General features: G+C 40.1%; 2 protein-coding genes across 3 annotated transcripts in view; one reads left to right on the top strand and one right to left on the bottom strand.

Annotated features, from left to right (window-relative positions):
• The window catches only part of SEC22A (SEC22 homolog A, vesicle trafficking protein), a 1,054,631-nt gene that overhangs the window by 887,919 nt on the left and 147,251 nt on the right, over window positions 1–19,461 (bottom strand). The window lies entirely within an intron of this gene.
• Window positions 1–19,461, top strand: part of SEMA5B (semaphorin 5B) — a 558,977-nt gene that overhangs the window by 520,343 nt on the left and 19,173 nt on the right. The window contains 5 exon segments of the mRNA XM_042445089.1: window positions 2,146–2,364; window positions 6,889–7,059; window positions 8,706–8,855; window positions 10,489–10,533; window positions 15,903–16,108. Of these exon segments, the coding sequence (XP_042301023.1) occupies window positions 2,146–2,364; window positions 6,889–7,059; window positions 8,706–8,855; window positions 10,489–10,533; window positions 15,903–16,108 (791 nt within the window).

Here is a 19,461-nt window from a genome sequence, read left to right on the forward strand (position 1 = left end):
TTCTTTACACAGTGCATGGTTAAACTGTGGAATTTGCTACCACAAAATTTAGTGATGACTAGCAACATAGAGTGCTTGAAAAGGGAGATTGGGAGAAATGCTAGAAGATAAGGAGGTGTGGTGTAATGGTCTGAGTGCTGGACTAGGAATCCAGGACACCAAGCTTTGAATCCCTGTTCAGTCATGGAAATCCACTAGGCGAATTTGGGAAAGTCACACTCGCTCATCCTCAGAGGAAGGCAATGGTAAACCTCCTCTGAACAACTCTTACCAAGAAAACCCCACAATAGGGTTGCCTTAGTGTTATCATGTTTGAAATGAACTGAAGGTGCACAATGGATATCAATAGCCACTAGCAAAGAGGGTTAGCTATTTCTTCTTGGTCCCCACTTCTGGATATCAAAAGCAGGAAGGTGCTGTTCTGGCCCATGTCCTGCATGTGGACTGCCCAGAACCATCTGATAAGCCACTGTTGGAACAAAACATTGGACCAGATAGGATTTTGGTCTGACCTAGCATTACTCATTTCCTGAGTTGCCCAACGTCAGTATATGAAGTTGTCTCTGATCCAGAGTTGACACCCCTATCCCAAAGCAGAAGTGATGCTCTTATGTCAGGAGCAGAACATGAAAAGGTTTGTTTTATAGGCTATAACTTCCAAAATCCAGTTTGGCCAGTGGCTGTTCTGTCTCAAATAGTCTTGGAGTTGTTTTCCAAAGAAGTAACTTTTATAAAATTTAGCCAAGATGAACCACTCACCATGCTAACTCAACATGAGCTGTTGGTACCAAGCAGCAAAAGAGCTAAAGTGTCCTTGTCCTGAAAGTTTACTAGCTAAGGAAAGGTGGGCAGGATACATCAATCTATGAGCAAGAGGATTTGGAGAGAAGACAAACAAATGCAGATTTCACAAAACTGAGTTAATTTATAAAAATATTTCTAATGGAACCACTGTAATGACCAAAGTTTCACCTTTGACAGTTTACCTTTGCTGAATAAACTATGGGCTTGTCTACACTGCTGAAAAACTGGTTAAAAACCTATCCTCTCCCTGAATTTAGAATGATAAGGCCATGCAACATTCTCCCTTGTCAAATCTGGAGTGATAAGGTAATCTGATACATGACTCTGTCCACCCCAGATTCCGGCTATACTTCCTTATTGTAGTGCTTTTAAACTCTAGTGTTTTCCCCAGAGTTTGTGCCCCTGCTCCCTGCTCACCACTGTTGCCCCTTCAATTTTTTTTTTCAAATATGACATTTCCATCCTCCTTTTGTGGCAGTGCTGCTAGTGGCAGTTTGCAGCCACTTGCTAAGGTCAGAAAAGGCATCCAGATCACATGCTGGGTGCCTTCTTTGCCTCAGAATGTGCCAGCAGAGTTGGCACTGCCAAGGAGGGAAGAAGGAAATCATTCAAGCCAGGAACTGCATGCGATGAGGTTAAAATAATGCTCCCTCAGAGGCAGGAGGCTTGCTAATTTAGTGTTGCGCAACCACAAAAGCCCTCTGACTCTCATTCCTGCAGGGGAACAAGGAGAGAAGCTTACTGGTTTGCCTGCTATATGGCTGTGGTGTTCCTGTAGAAGAGGGAAGCAGACAGGCTTACAACATAGCCTACCATGACTGAAGTGCTCTGGGCAATACCTCCCTAACTGGAAGGGCTTTGGGATAATAATAATAATAATAATAATAATAATAATAATAATAATAATAATATTTATTTGTATACCGCCCTCTGACAAACCAATCCGGGCGGTTAACAACAGTAAAATATAAAATATGACAATTAAAAACACTTTATCCCTCCCCCCCTTAAGACAGTATTAAATAGTATAACATATTAAAAATACAATATCAAGGATAAAAACAGCAATTAAAACTAAAAACCCTGATATCACCATGCTAACTGCCTGACTGATCCCTGCTCACTTCTACAAATCCCAAGGTTGGAAGTAAAGATGACAGTTGTCATGCACATGAGAGGGTTCAGGGTTCCTATGGCAAATAAAAACGTTGAAACATAGAAATGCTATGTTTGGGTTGGGTTTTGTTTTTTTAAAAGTTTGTATGTATTCCTATGTTCACTTCTCCAAATCTTCTCCCTCCTCTACTGCCTGCTCTTCCCCACTCCACCCCACCCCACCAGCTCTTGTGGATGACCTTCTGAAAAGTGGAAAGACCTCTATTCGAATAATCAATGGTGGATGGTCCTTTTGGGGAAGCTGGTCATCTTGTTCCCGAGATTGTGAACTGGGTTTCAGAACCAGGAAGCGAACATGTACCAATCCAGAACCCAAAAACGGTGGCCTACCTTGTATAGGATCTGCAATGGAATATCAAGATTGCAATCCACATCCCTGTCCAGGTAATTATTGTTGTCTTCTCTTCCTGCTGTAGTTTTTAGTCGGTGCCAACAGTATGCTAAGCACAGGACAGATACCTACCTCTTACCTTTGCCATTGTTGGACACGATTGACAGAGCCAGCTGAGAACATTTTGCTGGCTGAAGCACAGCCCAAAGTATGGGTCTCCTGCACATCAGAGCCAACACTTCAGCAAATCTAAGTCTTGCAACACTATTTCGTCACCAATTCCTGTTGTCATTTGTTTTAGCCATGCCATGTTGTGGCTATAAGCTAAACTTTGGGAATGAAAGGTTTCATACAGAGAGGTGCTTCCAAATAAGTTGCCGTGAAAATACTGACATCTGTCACCCCTCAGTCAATTCAGATCCGTACAGAATCAATTGGTTGTTGAATGTAAATTGTAGATTCTTGGCTGGATTTGGTCCTTTGATTTTCCTTCTCATTCCATGACATTGTTTCCAGTGTTGTAAAATATTACTTTGAAAAGTAACATATTACTTATTATGTATTACTTGTAATAATAATAATAATATGGTTTATTACATATTACTTGACCAAAAATATAACAAGTAATATATATTACTTTGTTACATTTTTATTAACTGTCCGTTTTGCAAAGCTGCCAGATTGTCATTAATGTTCTGGTGTCAATGAAATTATCCATACCTACCTATCATTTATATTTAATAAAAATTCTTTTTTGAGACATTTTAATATAACTACAGGAAAATGCACTGTTGCACCCATTATATTCATACTAAATGCAGTTCAACAGGCAACCCTAATTTTATGTGAGCAGAAAACCTGCCCCAGCTTGCCTTCTGCCATCTCTGTCAAATAGGTTTTTAAGCACTACACAAATTGCAGGGCCGGTGGAGGGGGGCAGTGGAGTGAGGGAGAGAGTCTTTGTAGCTCTCTTTACTCTTGGGGCTGCTTGGAAGCCCCCCCCCCCCCCCTCCCCCCCCGGCTGGAGGACCCCCCAAAAGGAGCCTAGAATGTAAACGGACTACAGTAAAAATAAAAATCACAAATGCTTTTTTTTTAACCTGAGAACACTTTAGGAATTTCTAGGTCCTCCAGTGTGATTCTATGGCTTACTTCTGGTGCATATTTTTAAGAAGGGCGTAATGCATAAGCTTCTCTGCAGAGAGCTATTATAACCATTGTTAATAGGGTCTAGCTCCTGTTAAAAATGGCCACCACAATCTCTCTACAGAAAAGCTTATGCATTATGTCCTTATTAAAAATGGTTGCTGCCACTTCTGATGGTTGTAGATCAAAAAATAAAACCATAAAATAAAATAAACCTAAAATAATAACTTCTGTGAATGCCGAACCTGCAAAACTGGAGGGCAATTATAGTCAATAATGAGCAACTCAGGGGAAAAGTACAGTTGGCCCTCTGTATCCAATTTTTTTTTTTAATCCATGGATTCAGCATCCATGGCCTGAAAATATTCAAAAAATAGATTAATTCCAACAAGCATTGATTTTGCCACTTTATATAAGGGACTCCATTTCATTGTGTATGACATCTAGGTCCTTCTTTCCTTAAAATTTAGTCTGAAGCTTTTATTTCCTCAGAAATATCACTTTAACCCTTGGTCCTTTTACTGATCTCAATTCCTTTCCTAGTCCACTCACTGAATTAGTGGCTCAGAGATGGGCTCCCAGTATCCTTATCTATTAAACGTTTTAATATTTTTGGTAGCGTTCCTTTGATGTTTTTAGTTATAAATTCCCTCAAGCCACTCCTCTGTAAACAAGAAGAAATATAAAATTTATTTACAAACAGATATTAAGTTAGTATCTTTTTACAGTTGGTTCAAACTTTGTGATTACATTATGTGCAACACTTTTGTTGTTACAAACTATTTGTGTTCCAATTCCCTCACTGACTTTGTTTCCACTTGAACCTGTGTTTTATTTCTCTAAACACAAGTTCAAATAACATCCCTTTATCAGGACTATGAATCTCGTGAAAGTCTGCCTCAATTCGCAATTAACATTCGCCCAGAACGTGACAGGTATGAACCACCCTGAACTTGCACTTCATCTGTCAAATGACACACTCATATATTTCACTAAACGTCTTCCTTCATTTTAACTTTTTATTCCTTACATGGAAGTCTGAATTCCATTAAGGCTTTGTACTGAAACCTCTTCACTTCTTACAGAGTATGACATATTCATCTCTTCTACACACTCCTCCCTCCTTTTATAGCCACTCCTCAAGCAGCCTCCACCTTTGCAGCCAAGAACTCCTCTCTGCCAGTGAGTCCAAGCACAAAGCCTCCACAGCAACTATTGTCAATAATGAGCAACTCAGAGGAAAAGTACAATCAGCCCTCTGCACCCACAGATTTTTTATCCATGGATTCAAGCATCCATGGCCTGAAAATATTCAACAAATAGATAAATTCCAAAAGCAAACCTTGATTTTGCCATTTTATATAAATGACCCCATTTTACTATGCCATTATATTTAATGCAACTTGAGCATCCACAGATTTTGGAACCAAATCCGATCTGACACTAAGGGCCCACTGTAATAGTAATATTATTACCAGCTACAAAAAGTAATGTATTATATTACAGTACTTTGGAAAGCAAAAAGTAATACTACAGTGGTTCCTCGGGATACGAAATACCCAGGTTACGAAATTTCCGGGATACGAAAAAATCCCATAGGAAATAATTGTTCCGGGTTACGAATGTTTTTTCGGGTTACGAAAAAAATTTTGGTGCCTTTCGGCGCTATTTCACACGAAATCGCGGCTTTTCCCATTAGCGCCTATGGGTTTTCGGCTTACGAAGGCTTTTCGGGTTACGAAAGCGGCCGCGGAACGAATTAATTTCGTAACCCGAGGCACCACTGTATTATGGAATGCATTATATTACTCTGTTATATTACACAACACGGGTTGTTTCCAAGAAGAGGTTGTAGTTGTCCTTTTCTGGGATCCTTTCACACTTCACAATTATAGCACTGTGATTATAGTTTAACTGCAATGGTTGCATCCTATGTAATCCTGGGATCTGCAGTTTACAAGGGACCTTTAGAATTCTCAGCCTGGGAGCACCTCTGTTGCCTCTGACCAAACTACAGGATTCCAAAGGATACAGCCATGGCAGTTAAAATGGAATTGAATCGAATCATATTGCTATATTTATAACAGGCCCTTGCTTAACAGTGCTTGGACTTGGTTTTGTGTTCCCACTGTTTTTCTGAAATGGATTAGTAAAGGAAATACACACATCCATCTCTTTTCTTAAACTGTAACTATGACTGGCATCTTGTTAGTGACTTACAATTGTGTTATTTCAATTTATGCTATCATAAGGTACACCATCATGCAGTACACATCATAGAAGTTGGAATTCTCCATCAACCTTACACAATGATCAAGATCCCCCCACAAATCCATTGTTAGCTGCCCTCGTCCATGCACATTTAATGGCCAATAGAGAACAGGGCCAACCAAAGAAGCATCTGTCCCTATAGCCAGAAACAGGACTAGAACATAATCTACAGAGATCTCTGATGCCCTCTGCTATCTGCCAGTGGACATGGAGGCAAGGCTCCTGCAATCAGAAGATAGGTTTTATTGTGCATCTGGAACTGTTATGCTATGTCTGAGCAATTCAAAATTTTGGTCTGTATCAGCTCTAATGGCACCACGCTGCCACTTCCACACCCACACCCTCATTTTTGCCTCCCAAATGGTCAGTTGGCAAGAAGCCTTCAGGGGCCACAAATGGCCATTTTGGGTCATTTTTTGTGTGTTGGGTTCCAAAACTAGAAGTAGAAGAGAAAATAGAAATTATCCGCCCTTGCATGGTTTGTGGGGTGAAACTGAAAACAGAATGAATCTTTAAGAAGAGCATATTTTGTGCTTGCTTTGTTAGCTGCACTGCCTCCCAGTCTGTTTCTGGATTTTAAAGTTCTAATTTTAAACTTTAAAGCTCTAAACAAGTTGGAATCAGATTATCTGAAAGTCTGCTTTCTCCCATTTATACCTACCTGATTTTTCTTCAGAGGTGTTGCTAAAGCTGCTTTTGGCAAGTAAAGTGAACCAGATAACCACTAGAGCAAGGGCCTCACTGGTAGTGGTGCCCCAGTTGTGGAGGAGCTTTCCCAGAGAAACTACCTGCCTCCCTTTCTGTGGTCTTCTTGGCTGCTAGAGATCTTTTTAAAATTCATATAGGATTTTAAAATAATGCTTATCTTTCAAGGTGGATTTAGACTGTAGATATTTGGAATAGATTTAACAGCTGTGATTGCATTTTACTATATTTTTCCTATGAGGCACTTGAGACCCGTGGTATACAGGACAGTTATATATACTGCTGAAAATAAAGATAAAAATTTAAAATGGTATGGTACTCATCTCAGCATGATTATTTGACTATAGCTTTCTGCCCCTCCATCATGCAACAGTTTGAGGGATGGTGGTTGAATTGAAATAAACACAGAGATGAAAATATATATGCATCATTCTCCTCTCCCCATTACTCCTCAGTGAAAGGCTCATGGTCTTGCTGGACTCCTTGGTCTCAGTGCTCAGCAACATGTGGAGGTGGACACTACCAGCGCACTCGGACGTGCACCAACCCAGCACCATCAAATGGAGAGGATATCTGCATTGGCCTGCACACAGAGGAAGCACTGTGCAATACACACTTGTGTGAAGGTAGCACATGTTGTTTTATGTTTTGGTGGACAAAGTTAAGTGACAGGGAAAGAAGATTGAAACCAGAAGTTGAAATGCAAATTCCTTTTAAAAGTAAAATTTTGCACAAGCAATAGTTTAGTATGATTGCAAGGATTTAGATATGCTGTATATGCACATGTATAAGATTAGAAATTTTAGTTAAAGACTTGATCCTAAAAGCCTGAGTCGACTTATCCATGGGTCAGTGTAAGTACTGTACCTTAACTCTTCTAAAAAAAAAAAGAAAGAAAGAAACCTTCACCTTCTTTGACTAGAGAGGTGAAAGGTGAGAACTTAGTCCATCCGTGGAACATTTCAAAGAAGCATTGATCCACTCTTCCTCTCTGTCATGGTGCTGCTTCTGACTTTTTTGAATGCCTGGGTGGGAAAATGGCAGTGGCTATTTGGGCATCGTCTCAAGGGAACACCAAGAGGATTTGGGCTTTGAAAGATCTGAAAAAGACATTTGTATACGTTTGTCAGCTTTTCTGGGTCAAAACCAGGCAAAGTTATCACAATAAAGTCTAATCACTGCTAATGTAGTCACCATTTTCTTTGCTTTGCCTTTTCATCCTTTTTGACATGTTTTCTTAGCCCCACCTATGCCTGTCCCCCCCCCCCCCATTGCAAAGCCACAATTTACCGTAGTTCCCTCCTCATCCATCCACCCTTAGGGTGAATACAGTTATGCCTGCTGAAATTTTCTAAGTTCTTTGGCATCGTTTTCCTTTGCTTCATCCTTTAAATCTTTTGTTACATGCACCTAGGTTTTATTATCTATGAGTCATATCAAAATCCATAATTTCCCCCAAAAAACATGCCCTCAATGTATACATGACGCCAATGTATGGTTGAGTATATATGATAATTTCCAGGAAGTGCATTGATTTTTCTTTCTTAAACAGAAGAGAGAGGAGGAGAGAGAGTATTGTAGCATCCAAGTGTAATTCCTTGCCCCAGCATCTCAGGGCCTGATAGTGTGTTTCCCAGGAGTAATTTTGTTCAGAGTTTAGTGACTGCCTCCAAGAGACTATTGTACAGTTAGGCTGGAAGCAACAGCGTCAAAAATGCTGCCCTCTCAGCTGCTTTTTGTCAGTTCTTCTGTTATGAAGTACCTGGTGTCTCATAAACCCATTTTTACAGAGCACAGAATGCAGCTCACAATGTTTTATGATGCTGTCATTCGGGTTTCTGTTAAAATGCATGTTTTACAAATGTATTCAAGATTCCAGGACTGATGTTTTTCTACTTCTGGACTTCAAAGTTAATGTCAAAAAAGTGAGTCCTGCATAGCTTGACTTTTAAAAGTGTGGTCCATTTCCCAAAATATCTGAAATGAGAATGCTGTTGTAGAATATGTTTATGCACGTTCTGAACTACACTTGATGGCTTTGTTGAGATTAACACCTGTTTTTGTTGTTTTTTCGGGGGATTTTGTGCTTCTCCTTGAAAACTTGCTGTGGTAGTGGACATTAGGCAGGCACCAAAACATTTCATGAGAGTCCCATTTTTAGAAGCTAGTTAACCTTTTTCCCCATGTTAATCCCTGGGGTTTCTTTTGTTGTTGTCTCAACATTTTGTCATTCTGTACAATCTGTCTTAATTTTGGTATCCTTATTTGTAAGGTGGCTGGTCTGAATGGTCTGAGTGGAGCCTATGTAATGAAGATGGGATCCAGTATCGAAGTCGTTACTGTGAAATCCATAGTCCTGGATCTTCCCAGTGTGCTGGGAACAGTACACAGTACCAAGATTGCTTATACAATGAGATTCCTGGTAGGTATAATTTCTCATGGAAGATATGAGCTCAGTCTGGGGCCGTCTTAACCAGTAAAAAGACCTTAGTATCTGCAGGAGATCCATTCCGCCCCTCCCCCCCATACCAAAAACCATGAGACATCAAGTCCTGTTTTCCCTAATGATGGCGCAGTTTGTGTCCACGCTCACTAGTGCAGCTGCATGCACTCACCATCATTAAAGACAACGGGGGCTTGCTGTCCATAGATGCTGAAATCCGTGGATGGCAAGCCTGCAGATACTGATGGTCCACTGTACTACAGTGTGCTTTCTGTAGCTTTTCTGGGGAAAAAAGTTTATTATTCCTTTCAGTAATATAGGGTTATTTGTCCTGAAGTGACAGATATGATGGATCTATTTGTTCAGATTTGTTCCATTTACTTAAATGTGCAAGAAAAAAGTGTGCCACAGGATACTTAAATTAAGGAGTTATTTAGAATGGTAGATGTGGGAGGAAATGCTGTTAACAATGGTAAACTTTGCAAAGGATTATTTGGTTATCTCACAAGCTATAGGCAATGTTCAGGAAGATAAGTATCCCCTCTAGAACTGTGGCTAACTGCCATAAATGTGATGAATTACAAACATCCTATGCCTCACTCATTTGACATAATCATAGACTTATGTGTTGTGATGCCCAAACATAAATAAAGCTCATAAAAATATATGGTGAATCTGGATGGACTAGATCAGATCTAATTCTAGCCCATGAGAAGAGCATGGAGGCCCTGAGTTTTATCTGAGCTCAAGAGTCTGTTGAGCTGTCATTGGCTGTTAGCTGATAACATACCTTTCCTCCTAAAATCTCCTTCTAATGCTCTTAAAAGTCACCTAGCTACTGGCCCTCAATGTATCTGATGGACAAAAAAAATTTCATAAGTGAATGCCAAGGAAACTGCCCTTCTGTAGTTGAATGATGGGACTGGAATAAATATTCTATTCATGTTTCATTCATGGGCATGTGGAGGAAAGGGCATGGTGTTCTCTCTTGATCAACATGTTTCTGAAACAGATCATTGCAGTATTGAAAGGATGTTTTATGAACCATGGTTCCTCCTTTGAATGCTCCTCCTTTGAATGTTTATATACATGTATGTATAGAGCGTTGCAGAAGTGTTCATGCACATGAACCAGTTTATTTCTGTTTACTTAACCTTTGTACTATAATAAAAATATTCTGCACATTCACAGTGTCAAGCATCTTGTGTACATCAAGTGGTAACATTGCCAATTACATCCACCTCAATTCCAGGCTGTAACAAACAAAATGTGGAAAAGTCAAAGTGGGGTGAATACTTCTGCAAGGCACTGTATAATTGGCATATTTCTCACCAGAATTAAATGTTATTTCTAAGCACTTCTTTTTGCATGTTGTACATAGACAGTTTGCAATCCAGTTGGAGCTTGTGGAATAATAGGGTGTACATTCTTTAAAGAGGGTTTTTTTCTCCCTACATTTCATTCCATATTTTTTGCCAGAGCGCAGGGAGGCCCTCTGTTTGCAGCAAAGATTAGCTTGCCCTGTATTGAGCAAAGGATTTTAATTGCCTGCACAATGTCGCAGATGACAAAAATGGCATTTCCCCCTCGCTGTTTTTTTCTCTTTGTTTAGTAATCCTGCCAGCCTCGAGCATTGACGAAAGCACGAACTGTGGAGGTACAGTATAGCTAACTATAGATCTTATTTTTATTTTAACATGACTACTCTTTTCTGGGAAGCATCAAACTAACCATTAAACTGTGCAGTTCACATTCCATTGATAGCCTTAATTCCACTGGAGTCTCATTGTCTGTGTTAGAGAGGGGAGAAAAAGTATTTGTAATTTAGTTTTCTAGTATAAGATTTTAATTTGGGAGACAGAAAATCTCAGAATAATTAATTACCAGAGAGCTTGTAGCTTTTCCCTCTGTAACTCCTTTTTAAGTGGACTGGAAAAGATGAAGAGAGATTCCTCATTTTCTTAAGTGCTCAATTAATTGTAGAGTTGTCACTGAATTTCATTATAAGAGAAATGTAGATGGAGAATTTGGGGTTCTCATTCAAGGAAGCATCCAAAACTTTTTGAGGGGAATACCCTTGATAAGATTGCAAAATGTAAAATTAGGGCGTGAGAAACCTCCCTCAGCCCCTTGTGGAATACATTCCCTTGAACCTAATCAGTTGGAAACTGCACACCATTCATTCATTCATTCTCACCCTCCCTTCCAAATCAAGAAGCATCATTCAAAGTATTCCTCCCTCTAAATAAACATGATTCCCCACTATTTTGTTATGTGTCTTCAACTTCACTCTGTCCTAAGGTTTTCTTGGCAAGATTTTTTCAAAGGAAGTTTGCATCGTCTTGCTCTCAAACTGAAAGAGTGTGACTTGCCCAAGGTCACTGTGTGGGTTTCCACAGCTGAGCAGGCAATCGAACCCTGGCTCAGCCCACTATATCATGCTGGCTCTCAAGCCAAACAACAAACTGTTGAAAGTTCTTGCCATTTCCACAGTGTACATAAGACAATGTAATAGTCAGTTTCTCTTCCCAGAGGAATCCTGAAAACTACATTTGGAATCTCCAGTGCAGAATTCTCACCAAATTGCAATACTCATGAGAAATGCATGAGTATAAAACCAATATATGTTTGTAATATAAAGATGCCCTCAAAAACATTCCCCATATTGTGCTCCTAAACAGAAGCTTTAGTGTAGGGTAGTATCTGACAGTGATGCAAAAAGAACCCAAACTCCTACAAAGATTTCCATATGAAAAAGCCCTACTTTCTCCTTGGAGAGCTTATTTACACTACAGACTTAACAATTGATTTATACTCATTCCATCTTACCATGGAACTATTTCTTTGTGAAGGGCTCTGAGATTCTCTAGCACAGAGTTTTTAGCATCCTCATCAAACTACAGTCCCCAGGGTATATCTGTAGTGTAAGAATCACCAAGCTGGTTGCCTCTCCATAATTTCCCCAGTTGATTGCCCAGGGCCAGGCACATAATGTGTATTTAACAGAGAATACTTTTGTATTATTGTCTTCATGAGTTGATTGTGAGAAGCACCAAATTTCTACTGAATATAATTGGCAGTCTCAGATTTGAAGAGCATTGGGAGATACTTTGGAGCCTCTATTGTTTTCCTGCAGAGACCCAGACAAATAAGCAGATTTCTTGATGGGCTCCTAGATCAGACACAACACACACACACACACACACACGTTATGGCAATGGCAGAAAGGACAAACGCTGCTGGTCTTTAGGTCTTGTTTCTTCTTGAGGTGTGACTGTAAGAAAGGGTTAGGTTTCCAATAGTGTTAATAGCAATCTTGTCTTTCTGCATGCTTCAGTCGTCCTGCTAGGTGTTTGCCTCAGTCCAGGATCCCTTTACTAATCTCAAATAGATTATTATTCATTGGTATCACAGCCCTCCTCTGCCATTGCATTCTTATGTAGTCTTATAATTTGAATTCACTGTGGCTTATATTATTTATCCCTTAGCAACCCTCAGTATCTAGCAAAAACATAACTCGTCCTGCTGTGTAGATGTAGAACTCAGGGAAACACACAATATGTAGCAAAACAACAATAAACCAGAAAGCCTTGTTGTGAAACCAAGAGATTCAGAGAAAATTCACGTTGTCCAGATGATTAGCAAAAGGACAAGGAGGCACATCTGAAAGATAGTGGTATCTTATAAGTGGAAAAACTGAGAAGGGCAGTTCAGTACAGCAGAAACAAAATTCCCAGCACTACACTGACTATAGTTGGGTAAAGCCTTCACTACAAAATCAGTGTATCTGTTGATATTTTAGGTAGGGAATAGAAAAACCTATTTTTCCTGAAATCCTAAGTCGCTTTCCAAACCTAAGATTCTGAAAACTCTTTGTTTATTATTTAAAAATTTATCCTGTCTCCCTTTATATTCATCTTTCTCAACTTCAGCTACTTAGGACTGTTTGCTGCATTTCTGCACTACACACACACACACACACACACACACACACACACACTTTGTTGGTACATCTCCTTGGCCACCCACTGGATTAGAAGCATTTGAACTGTATTTTTTTACTGATTTGTATTGGGAATTGTTTTAGACTCCATGAGTTTTTTCCTTGGAAATATTTACATGATACCTGTTTTCACATGGTATGAATTTTCACTGGTGATTCTGACTGCACTGCTCACAGGAATACCTAGCTACTATAAATGAATTCAACTCTCTGGAGCAGGAGGAATTGCATCCAAGGGTACAAAACAAATTTGTAATCTCAGAGCCTCTGGTGATTCTGGTCCCATGCCAGGAGAAAAACAGCATATAAATTAAACAAACAAATTCAAAATGGGGGGGGGGGGAAGAGATATGAGCAAGTACTGACCAGTCAGCTTGAGACATCAGTACCAGAGAAGTTTTTAGAATAGGTGATAAAACAGTCACCTAAGGAATGATATGGTTACTAAGAGCTTACTAAGATATAGTATGGATTTCTCAAAAACAGGCTATGCCAGACTACTCTTGTAACTTTCTTTGACAGAGTTACAAGTTCGGTAGATGAGAAAATTGCTATAGATGCAGCATATCTTCATTTCAGCAAGGCTTTTGACAAGGTCCCCCATGATTTTCTTGGAGACAAGGTGGTAAAATGTGGGCTAGACAGTTCTACTCTTAGATGGATTTTTAGCTAGTTGACTGATCAAACACAAAAAGTGTTTGCCAGTGAGTAGTGGGTTGTCTCATGGGTTGGTTCTGGACCAGGTGTTGTTCAACATCTTTATTATTGATTTTAGTGATGGAATAGAGGATATACTCATCAAATCTGTAGATTTGAAGGACTAGCTATTACCCTAGAGGACAGAATCAGGATGCAAAATTAGCTTAATAGATTGGAGAAACAGGCAAAAATGGGTCAAATTAATTTGGGAGCTAGCATGGTGTTATGGTTTGAGCATTGGACAATGACTCTTGAGGCCAGGATTAAAATCCTGCCTTGGCCATATAACTCCTCTGGGTGACCTTGGACAAGTCACACTCTCTCAGATTCAGAGGATGGCACTGACAAATCCCATCTGAAGAAACTTGCCAAGAAACCCCTATGATAGGTTCGTCTTGGGACCACCACAAGCAAGGAAAGACTTGAAGGTGCACAAGAACAACAACAAATATGACATACTGTATTTAGACAGAAAAAATGAAATGCAGAAATACAGGGTAAGTGACACCTCGCTTGACAGCAAAGCATGTGAAAAGGACCTAACAGTAGACCAAAAGCTAAACATGAATCAATGATGTGATGTGGTGGCTAAAAAAGCCAATACAGAAATAGTATTTAGAGCAAAGGAGGAGACCATCACTAATTTTCTTTGGCCAGACCTTACCTGGAATGCTGTGTCCTCTTCTGGGCACCACAGTTCAAAAAGGGTATTGACCAGTTGGAAGGTGTCTAGAGGAGGGGAACTAAAATGATAAAAGTTCTGGAAACCAATCCTTATAAGGATCAGCTTAGGGAGATGGGTATGTTTAGCTTGGAGAAGAGAAGAATGAGAGATGACATGATAGCCATCCTTAAATATTTGAAGAGATATCATGTAGAAGATGGAGCAAGTTTGTTTTCTGCTGCTCCAGAGACTAGGACACGAAACAGTGGATCTAAATTACAAAAAAAGAGATTGAGAGAGATTCCACCTAAACATTAGAAAGAATCTTCAATGGCTTGTGAAGGGAGGTGGAAGCTGAGCAAATGGAAGGCATCCCTGCATTTGTTAGAGGCACCCTAGGCAGCGGGTGGCTTGCTTAGCATCCTTTGGGCCCCTTGCCTTGGCTCCCCTCAGCTAAAAGAGATGAGGAGGTCTTCCTCCCAGAATCAGTGGTGGAGGCAATTTAGAGCTTTATGATAGAGACAATGTGCCACAACAAACTACAGTTCCCAGAATTCAATAGCATTCAGCCGTGGCACTTAAAGCAGTGTCAAACTGGATTATTTCTGTATTGCGGATGCAGCCACAGTGTCACTTTGTGGAATATCAGATGGGCAGATAAATCTTGTGAAACACTGTTTCTTGTGGCTTCTATCACTGATGGGATGATGACTCCCACCAGAAGGCACTTTGCACAGGGCCCCCTCAGAGCTGGCCTTATTTCTGCCTTAGTTTATTAGCCACTACATTGTCAGCCCCTTCCCTGAGTATTTCAGGCAGATCCAAAAGCCTTTCCCCCTTCTGATCAAAGAGATAGTGAGTTTTCTTCATCTTCCTATTGCCATGATATGCACATTATTTGGAACCCATTCATGTGTATTGTTGGTATGCCTTGTTTCTTTTGGCTGTCAGCTTGATGTTTAGTTTCAGTATCAACAGAGGGAGAAAGAAAGGCTTTTAAGAAAGCAAGATATGATTCCATTAAAGCAGAACTACAATGAGCAGAACTACAAGTAAGGGAGGGAAGCTTCTGCCAATCAGAGTTGCAATGTTAGACACTGGCTGCTTTCAAAATTGCATTGTCCCATGTTGACAAGAAAGCAGAAAATTGCCCTGTAGTTGTCCAGTGCTGTCATTCATCTCTTAGTAGTCCAAATATCCTTTTCTTATAAGGATAATAATATGAGTGGCTTTACTGGCAAGGACATATTTATTATGCAAGAATTCCCAATTGAAGTCCAGTAGTTGATACTGACTTGTCCTATGGGGCCATAGAGAAACAGCAAAAAATGGTGTAGCACAGTACCCCTCTCCATGTGGGGATCATAGGGAAAACCAAGAAAAGAAATGGTTGATTGTTATACATGCGAATTATGGGTGATGTGAGTCAGGTGAGACAGAATATCCTGCATGATACATTTTGGAAGTGGAGTCAGGATAGTAGCAAAATTGTATGGACTAACATTGTATGAAATCCTGTGATGTTTTGCCTGCAGCACAGAGTAATAATAAAAGCCAATAGCATCTTTTGTTTTCAACAATATATTGCTGTGGAAAGCATGGATTTGATTTGCCCTTCTGTGTGCCTGACCACAGCACTCCTTGTTACTGTCTCCTTCAGGTTTTAGCCTCATCCACCTGATTGCCACAGGGGTCTCCTGTTTCTTTGGCTCTAGCCTCTTAACTTTTGTGATCTACGTTTACTGCCAGCGCTGCCAGAGGCAATCTCAGGAGTCTACTGTTATCCATCCTACTACTCCCAACCACCTCCATTACAAAGGCAACACAACACCCAAGAATGAGAAATACACACCTATGGAATTTAAGGTAACAAGCTTGATCTGTCAGTGGGTCTGTTTTGAACATTGTGCGTTTGTGTTTACAGTTCAAGCCAGTGGTTCCTAATCTAAATATCTAAATTTTGGAGGCATGTCCCAACATATTGTTTAAAGTTCAGTATCAGGTGTGGAACCATTAGGCTGCACTGTCTCTCACATTTGCATGTGTTTTTACATATTATCCTTTCCCTCATTATTTCAATTCTGTCCGTAAATTATCTTTGGTCATTTCCCTTTCATTTCCAGTTCTCCATCTGAATACTTTCCGGTGTTGTTTGCCAGAAAGATCAAATACAGGTTCTTTTGCATTTGTACATCTTTGCCTGTCTGCTTATCTATGCCTATAAATGTAATGGCTACATGAAACATCTTTGTATGACCAAATGCTTTGTTTGTTTCTTTGCCCTTTTTAAAAGAAAAACATCTCCACTGTGGATTAAGTGCCTTGGCAACCTCTTTTTCAATAGAAATCTGGAATTTCCATTGTCAGAGAATGAACCTGACATGCTAACAAGTCTCTTGGTAGCAATTAACGCATAATAAAGCACCCAGCAACTGTAATCAACCAAGTAACATATAGACAGGGGAAATGACTTTTAAAAGCAATCCATTAGGTTGCAGAGCGTAAGACCACAAAGATAAACTCATAGGTTTAACAACAAGGAGAAGATGCAGAAAGCAATTACAGCCACTCCCAGTTTTGAGCCTCCTTGGAAAGTAGTGCTTGAAAGTACTCCTGGTGACACAGGAGAAAATCGTGACAATGGTTTTAAAGGTTTCCAGGTGGGGAGCACTGTTTGGAAAGAATGTTAACATATCTTTTAGATTTGGACAAATACGGTTTGAAGGGATAACAGCCCTTCAAGATACTAGAGATGTCTGTGTGTGTGTGTTCAAGCTGGTTTGCTAAATTCTTCAGATGCAGCTTATCAGACCCATAGTTACTAAATTTCAAATGAAAATTCTGTCAACTGCCAACAAATAAATGTGGATGATAACCAGACCTTTCCAATTCTCACTTGAAGACTTGCATGTTGATTTCTGTGCCTCATCACTGTAGCAGTTGTGTATGGCGTGCCGCAGAAGCAGGACTTGGACCTTCAGTCCAGGGCACTGTGTATGCTTCATGCCATTGATAGAGCTCTCTTGCACATTGGGATGCACTGTGGACATTTTTGCATGCCAAAGACTATCCCTTTACTGAAGTGAGAATTCTCTATTTTACCAGTGCCCAAGGCAAAAGCTAAGCCTTTTATAATCTAGACCTTTTTATAAGCCTTTTATAACCTAGGTTATAAAAGGCTTAGCCTTTGCCTGTAGCACTGTTGATAAGGGATGTGGTGGTTCAAGTGGTTAAGATGCAGATTCTGTTGACTGCAAGATTGGCAGGTTGGCAGTTTGAAGCCCGGGTACCGCATGATGGAGTGAGCTCCCATCACTAGTCCCAGTTTCTACCAACCAAGCAGTTTGAAAGCATGCAGATGCAAGTAGATAAATAGCTACCACTTCGGTGGGAAGGTAAACAGCATTCTGGGCAATCATGCTGGCCACATGATCACAGAGCAGTCTCTGACAATGCTGGCTCTTCAGCTTAGTAATGGAGATGAGCACCGCCCTCTGACAACCTTTACCTTTACCTTTTTAACCTATTGATACACGTGTAATAATTCTAGTTTGCAATTTAAGAAGTTAGATGTCAAAGAGATGTCTGGAAAAATAATTCAGTAGGACCTAATCATGTCCAGACTCTTGCTGGTATGGCTTAAAGATTCTTTCTGTAAGTTAAGGGAATCATGTGTTTTGTTTCTTCACATAATTCCTTACCAAGTTTAGCATGAAAAATATATTGCCAAGGGAGATTTAAATGTTCTCACTAATAGAGCAAGAAAGAATGACGTTTTCAGGAGCTGCCGAGTACACAGTTGTGCTTACCTCTGTCTGGTAAACGAGAGAAAGAATACAGACTAGAGGATTTTACTCCACTTTATCCAGAAATTCTTTGTTCTTGGAAAATAAGATACATATAGATGGCATCATCTTCAGTAGCAAGAAAGTTGTAAGCTAGGCTTACAGTCTTGTAATTGCTGAGGATTCACATTTATGATTGTTAGCAACCAAAATAATCCCCCAAACCCACGTTTTCAGCCTGGCAACATCTCATCCAAAGGGTTTTTGAGATATTGTACATCTGGCTGCAGTGGAAAATGACACCTGAAGGTTTCTCCTTGTTGGAGGGTACATTGAAACAAGCAGTTGTGGTAGAACCCCAAGAGGTCTCTCCAGCTGCCTATTTTTGACACAACCCATAATCAGGAGAGTGCTGCAGGTGTAATTTCCCAGTTTCCCAATCTGCAGTACCTCAGAAACCTTTTGGTTGGGGCTCTGCTAGTCTGTAAAAGTGCAGTTTGGGGAGGTGGCATGATCAGAATTAACTACAATGAGCATTAAATCTGACAGTGCAGGATTTCAGCTGAGACATAAGCAGAAAAACTATATGGTATAGTCCTCTTAGAACTATACAGTGGTGCCTCGGGTTACGAAATTAATTCGTTCCGCGGCCGCTTTCGTAACCCGAAAAGCCTTCGTAAGCCGAATTGCCATAGGCGCTAATGGGGAAAAGCCGCGTTTCGTGCGAAAAAGCGCCGAAAAGCACCAAAAATTTTCTTCGTAACCCGAAAAAACATTCGTAACCCGGAACAATTGTTTCCAATGGGATTTTTTCGTATCCCGGAAATTTCGTAACCTGGGTATTTCGTATCCCGAGGTACCACTGTATTACTTTATCATCCAGGTGGAAGACTGCATGACTGAATTATTTGCCCATGTCAAAATACTCCCTGTTTGGAGGCTGGCTACAGCTCTTCCTCCTGGCATGTCAATGCTCTTGGGCAGGAACTCATTAATGTTGGAGAATGTTCAATCATTTGGCATCATTACGCTTCCTTTCCAGCCTATATTTGTAAGTGATAGAGTGTTATACTACATTATTCTTCTGATCATGTACACCTGCCCTTAGAAAAATGTTCTGGAGCTTAGCAGAAAGAGGATGAGAATAACCCATGGGACTGCCATTAGAAGAGCAAAGGAGGATCTGTCAGTCATGATGAATGCTACTCTTTGCAACTAGTCTACAAGAAAATGGGAAGACACGTCTGCAAGTGCCCTGTAGATGCTCTTTATTTTTTATTTTGAAACAAACCCAATATTTGAGGAAGAGAAGAGGGAGGGAAATAACTTTCAAGAAAATATTATGCAACTGGGCAACAAAAAAAATATACAAAGTAAATTTACAAAAGTGAGAGGAGATCAAGTATTTAATTTTATTCCTCCAGGAACCAACGA

Source organism: Sceloporus undulatus, chromosome 1 (assembly GCF_019175285.1).
Source record: "Sceloporus undulatus isolate JIND9_A2432 ecotype Alabama chromosome 1, SceUnd_v1.1, whole genome shotgun sequence".
Classification (NCBI taxonomy): Eukaryota; Metazoa; Chordata; class Lepidosauria; order Squamata; family Phrynosomatidae; genus Sceloporus; species Sceloporus undulatus.